General features: G+C 34.6%; 2 protein-coding genes across 2 annotated transcripts in view; one reads left to right on the top strand and one right to left on the bottom strand.

Moving 5' to 3' along the window:
• Positions 1-2,856, top strand: part of LOC113816397 (DNA cross-link repair 1A protein) — a gene marked incomplete at its 5' end in the record, with an annotated part of 6,750 nt that extends 3,894 nt beyond the window's left edge. The window contains 4 exon segments of the mRNA XM_070120168.1: positions 1-28; positions 427-602; positions 1,109-1,253; positions 2,459-2,856. The exon segment at positions 1-28 is cut by the window's left edge and continues 94 nt beyond it. Of these exon segments, the coding sequence (XP_069976269.1) occupies positions 1-28; positions 427-602; positions 1,109-1,253; positions 2,459-2,652 (543 nt within the window).
• Positions 2,857-3,202: 346 nt separating this feature from the next.
• On the bottom strand, positions 3,203-4,510 carry LOC138861245 (uncharacterized; the record flags this gene model as incomplete). Its single annotated transcript, XM_070120170.1, is given in 2 exon segments — positions 3,203-4,033; positions 4,345-4,510. Coding segments are annotated over 2 exon segments (190 nt in total), but the record flags the coding sequence as incomplete, so codon positions are not given.
• Positions 4,511-5,000: the final 490 nt, after the last annotated feature.

The following is a 5,000-nucleotide window of genomic DNA, read 5'->3' as shown; positions in this document are numbered from 1 at the left end:
CTCATTATTGTTGGTTCATACTCTATAGGTAATACATTTTTATTTTGCTTATTTATTTATTTATAAAATATACAAAAGTACCTTGTTGTGATACCCCTCATGGATGCATATGTATTTTTCATGGATTTAAAATGTAATCTGTTCTCGTCAATGACAGTGGTGCTTAAGATGGCCTTCCAAAGGAATGCACACAAAAGCTGGTAATAGCTTTTGATAAATATCTTTGGTTTCTTAAAAGTTCTGTTGTGAGATTTCTTTTGGGTTAACTTGCATGTCAGTTAAACAACACTTAATCATACTTTTTTTGCTTGCAAATGAGCTGATTAAAGAACCAGAATGATAAAACTATTCATATATAGTAGACATTCTTTCTTTCTTTCTTTCTCGACATCCCTGGCACTTTTCTCAACACCCAAAATCTCCTAGGCAAAGAGAGAGTGTTCAAAGCCATAGCCTCTGCTCTTGACTGCAAGATATGGGCCAGCAGTGACAAACAAAGGACTCTGCGGTGCATTCAGGACAAAGAGATCTGCTCAAGGATGACTTCAGAGAAGCTGTGTGCCAGGGTCCACGTCTTGCCCATGAGTGACCTGCAGCCCAGAGTAAGAAACATTCTTTGTTTAATTCATGGACATGTGTGTGTGGGGGGGAGGGGAGGGTTATGGAAAATATACGCCTGAAACAGCTGACTCCATGTACACTCTGAGACATCGTTACTATTGTCACTAGGGCTTATATTTTGATGTGAGTGAGAAGACCCACCAATGAGAGGGAGAGCATGTTTGGACTAACATATTTATCACTGAAGATAGATAGGTGAGTGATAGTCAAACCTTTGACTGTACCACCCATCTTACTTCTGGAAGTAGTGTGGCAACATTGGATGGAAAAAAAAGATAATTCTTTGTATCTATGTCAAAATTTTTGTATATGTACCCACTCTGTGTTCACTAATGTACAACCTAAAATGCCCATACTAGCTCTTGTCTTGGAAATAGGATGTGTGGTTGTTTGGTACAATGGTTAAATGTGACAGTTTGGGTGTTATTAAAAAACACTAAAGTTGCCAAAAAAATTTAATAACTAACCAAATGCATACCCCATGCAGAAGCTGATAACATATGTGGAGACCCTGAAACCAAGGTACTCAGTGGTGGTGGCGATTCGGCCAACTGGCTGGGAGCATTCCAGCGACCAGGGACAGGGACTGGAAAATCTTGCCTCAAAGCAGTGTGGCAATGTCTATATGTATGGTGAGTATTGCATTAGTGGCTACACTGACAATGATTACTGTGTTTAAGTATTACAGGCATTCATAGTCGGTACTTTCAGGCTTACCAACAGTAGGAAATACTATATTTCATAATTAACCCCATGGGAGAAGGGATGACATTCTTGCCATGACCACTATGAGTTTTGCTTATTAACCTGTTGGATTCGGTTGCGTCATGGAAATCATAGTGCCGAAAATACGGACAGTGAGTTACTGAAGTGGCCAATATCCTCAGTATGCAGCATGAATACTTTTGAGCAGTGACAGGACTCTGTGTCCCTTTACAAAGTCATTTTGAGTAAACTTTTTTAGCTTTTTTTTGACATTTTCCAATGTCCACATTCATCTTTTGATTTGCTTTATCTAGATGGTAATAGATTATTTTCCTTGCACAGACTCCATATCATCTCTCTGTGTTGTAAATAAAAATAAAATAAAATGTAACAATTATTTGTGCCATATTTTTTTTTTCTTTTCTTTTCTTTTCTTTTCTTTTCTTTTCTTTTCAGTTTTTGCCACCAGGTACTGTAACATTGTGACATTGATAGCCTTAGTAAAAAAAGAAAAATCCTCAAAAACTCAAGGAAAGGGAAAATCAGTTAAGGTCACATAGACTTTCAATTGACTTTGGTGGCTTGTGCAGCCATCCCTCTAAAAACATTTAATGAAACAACTACATGTTCCGAGCAGCACTTGGTTAAAAAAATCAGCCAAGTTTGGAGATTTCATATTTTCATGTTTTCACTCATGTAAGCATGATCTAATTGAACAACGCTGATTTACTTTGCATAGGCTGGATAGGGGTTGAAATTTCACTGCCGGCAGTTGGTAATAAACTTGAAATCACCCTGAAGCAAGTACTGATAAATAAATAGATATTTTGTCTGTGTTTGTTTGTTTGTTTATATGTGTCTTTTGCTGAGGCATATACATGTATATATTTGTGCTACATAATGAATATGTATTGGGATGATAGTTATTAATATATATATGTAGTTTCTGCAATCTGTCAATATATTAGCAAGAACTATAGAAAAACTTTATGCATTAAGTTAAGAGGAGTTGAAACTGGATTCTTGGGTTTTCTTTTGATTTTTCATAAAGCAAACGTTTTATCTATATTTTTCTTATAATAGATCAAGGTTTTGGATTTAAAGTGTATTTATTAAAAAACACATGTTTCAGGTATACCATACTCAGAACACTCCAGCTTTAATGAGTTGAAGCGATTTGTGCAATTCATCCAGCCAAAAAAGATCATCCCAACAGTCAATGTCGGCAATCCAAATTCTCGACGACAAATGGAGAAGTATTTTCAAGAATGGCAAGAGAAGGCTCGGCAGAAAGACATTGGTTCCCTTCTCAGAAAACAACTGTGATAAATCTTAATACAAACTTAACTAAAGCTCATTTTCTTTTCACTTCTTTCATTATCTTCTTCATTCTTTATTTTTTGTGTTTTTCTCTACTGTCACAAGTATTTTTATGTACAGTTTTATAAAACTTTTTTGTAGTAATTATATAATAACAGACAAATTATGCAAATGTATATAATTGGTTTTTAAATAAAATTAAATGCCATATTTTGAGTTTGTTTATACAATTAATATTATTTTAATGGACTGTGACTCACTAAAAGGTTCTAAATGTATTTTGACATCAAACACCACAGTGAAGGTACCTCATGAAGAGAAATAAACAACAAAGTTCATCATTCCTACGAGGCTCCATACTAACTAATATTGCTCTTTTACTTCACAACCAATTTGTATGTGTGTGTGTTCCTTTACTCACAAAAAAATTCTGCATTTGTACTTCAGCTTTCAACCATACGTATCCTTTTTGTTGCCTCCCATATAAGGAAGTTGCCAGTCATCCAAATAACCGACAACCTCCTGTTCAATACACTATGGGAAATGAAAGTCTAAATTTAATGCATGTTTATATTAACAGTATTTTTTTTTATAACAACCCACTATAAAAGTAATATGCCATATTACTTTTATAGTGGGTTGTTATAGTGCTATTAAATGAAACCTAAATGAGAAATAGGCCAGAAATACTATCCAAAGAGTCATGTACGAGAAATATGCACTTTGTGTTATCATAGATCTGTACTGTGGTCAGATATGGGTGTCTAAGACCAGCGTACACTAATTATTACTCTAGGATCATCAGTGAATTGGTCTCTGCTTTACAAAAATTGACACTCAATAGCTCCACCATATTGCAAAAGGTTCAGACAAAGCCAGCCATCACAAATCTCACTGAAGTGGGTCTATTTTAGCTAGCATTTTCTTTTTAAAGCCAGAGGTCAATCACATTTCATATTAAACAGTTTTTGGTATATGGCATGATAATTGAAAATGTTCAGAAAATGGTTAATCTCTTCACCATGAAAAGTAAAAGTACAATCCATGAATATTATAGTTAACCAGGAACCAGAGAATCAACCTTTACAGACATATCAAAGTTAAATTTTCAAACATTACAGGTACTCATGTATGTAGTTGTCACTCACCATCAATAATTGGAAGATTTACATTCAGTAGCAACTCCCAATCATAAAGATATTATCTTATTAATATCATTATAAGGTCCAGTGGCATTATTCAAAGCCAGAATCCAAAGGACTAAACCTTTTCTCTCTACACATTTTCTCCCATATTGTCTATGGTCCGGGCAAACTGTCAGCATCCACGACTTCTTTGTAATCCTTCTGGTCAATGGTTGGGTTCAAATCATCAGGAATCCATCCTGCTAAGTTTAACAGAGAAAAAGAGGTGTTAGTAAGACTTCTTTCATATGGGTATTAAATATTTATAGAAAAAGATTATAAAGTACTTCATGATATAAGAAATACATCATGTGTTTCATAAAAATCTTATTCAAAATCACAGGAAGCTCTGATGAATATGGGAATTACATCTTATGTATTGTGAGGTTAGTCTCATGAATGCCTTTTCTAACTTCTGTCAGAGTGAATTCTGGTCCCAAATGTGAAATGCAAAAATAACTTGATGTAAGGTAGTTTTTTTTTTTAACAATTCTTGACACATTTAAATATTTACTAGTATATCTGTTGTGTCCTGGGGAATGCAGTTTGAGTGACACCAAGCTTTCAGCACATAGAAAAGGTCCTTAGGGTCTAGGGTCTTCGTGCAGTGGTTGCTACCAATCAGCACACTCTTTACCTTCCAGCCATCATCAGACAGCTTGTAGGATACCATTTTTCCTGAAAAAAAGAACAATACAGGTAGACATCAATTCAGGTCATTGATATCTATGAAGGAAGGCTTCACGAACCAAGAGCAAAGTTGTCCAGACATGGTCTTCAGCTGTTTAGTACTGTCTCATTTGAGTATCATAAATGTGGTATCATAAATTGTATCATAAATTGAGTATAATGAAAAAAAAATGCAATGTGGAGTTAAAAGAAAAGCTATAACCTTAAATATTATCATGATTTTTTTTTTACTGAAGTTTAGAAGAATCAATGACTCTTTGTGTGTGTGTATGTGTGTTTGTCTGTCTGTCTGTAAGTATGTATGTATGTATGTATGTATGTATGTATGTATGTATGTATGTATGTATCTGTGTTTGTGTATGTATGCATGTGCACATGTGAATGTCTAGGTGTACTACAAGTTTCCAGGGTAAAATTTATGTCAGCATGAAAAGTAAGTTCTCTACATATGAATTCATTACTAACCTTAAACAACAGAAA

The sequence above is a fragment of the Penaeus vannamei genome, unplaced genomic scaffold, assembly GCF_042767895.1.
Source record: "Penaeus vannamei isolate JL-2024 unplaced genomic scaffold, ASM4276789v1 unanchor3423, whole genome shotgun sequence".
In the NCBI taxonomy this organism is placed as follows: domain Eukaryota; kingdom Metazoa; phylum Arthropoda; class Malacostraca; order Decapoda; family Penaeidae; genus Penaeus; species Penaeus vannamei.
This window is presented reverse-complemented; position numbering and strand designations above follow the sequence as displayed.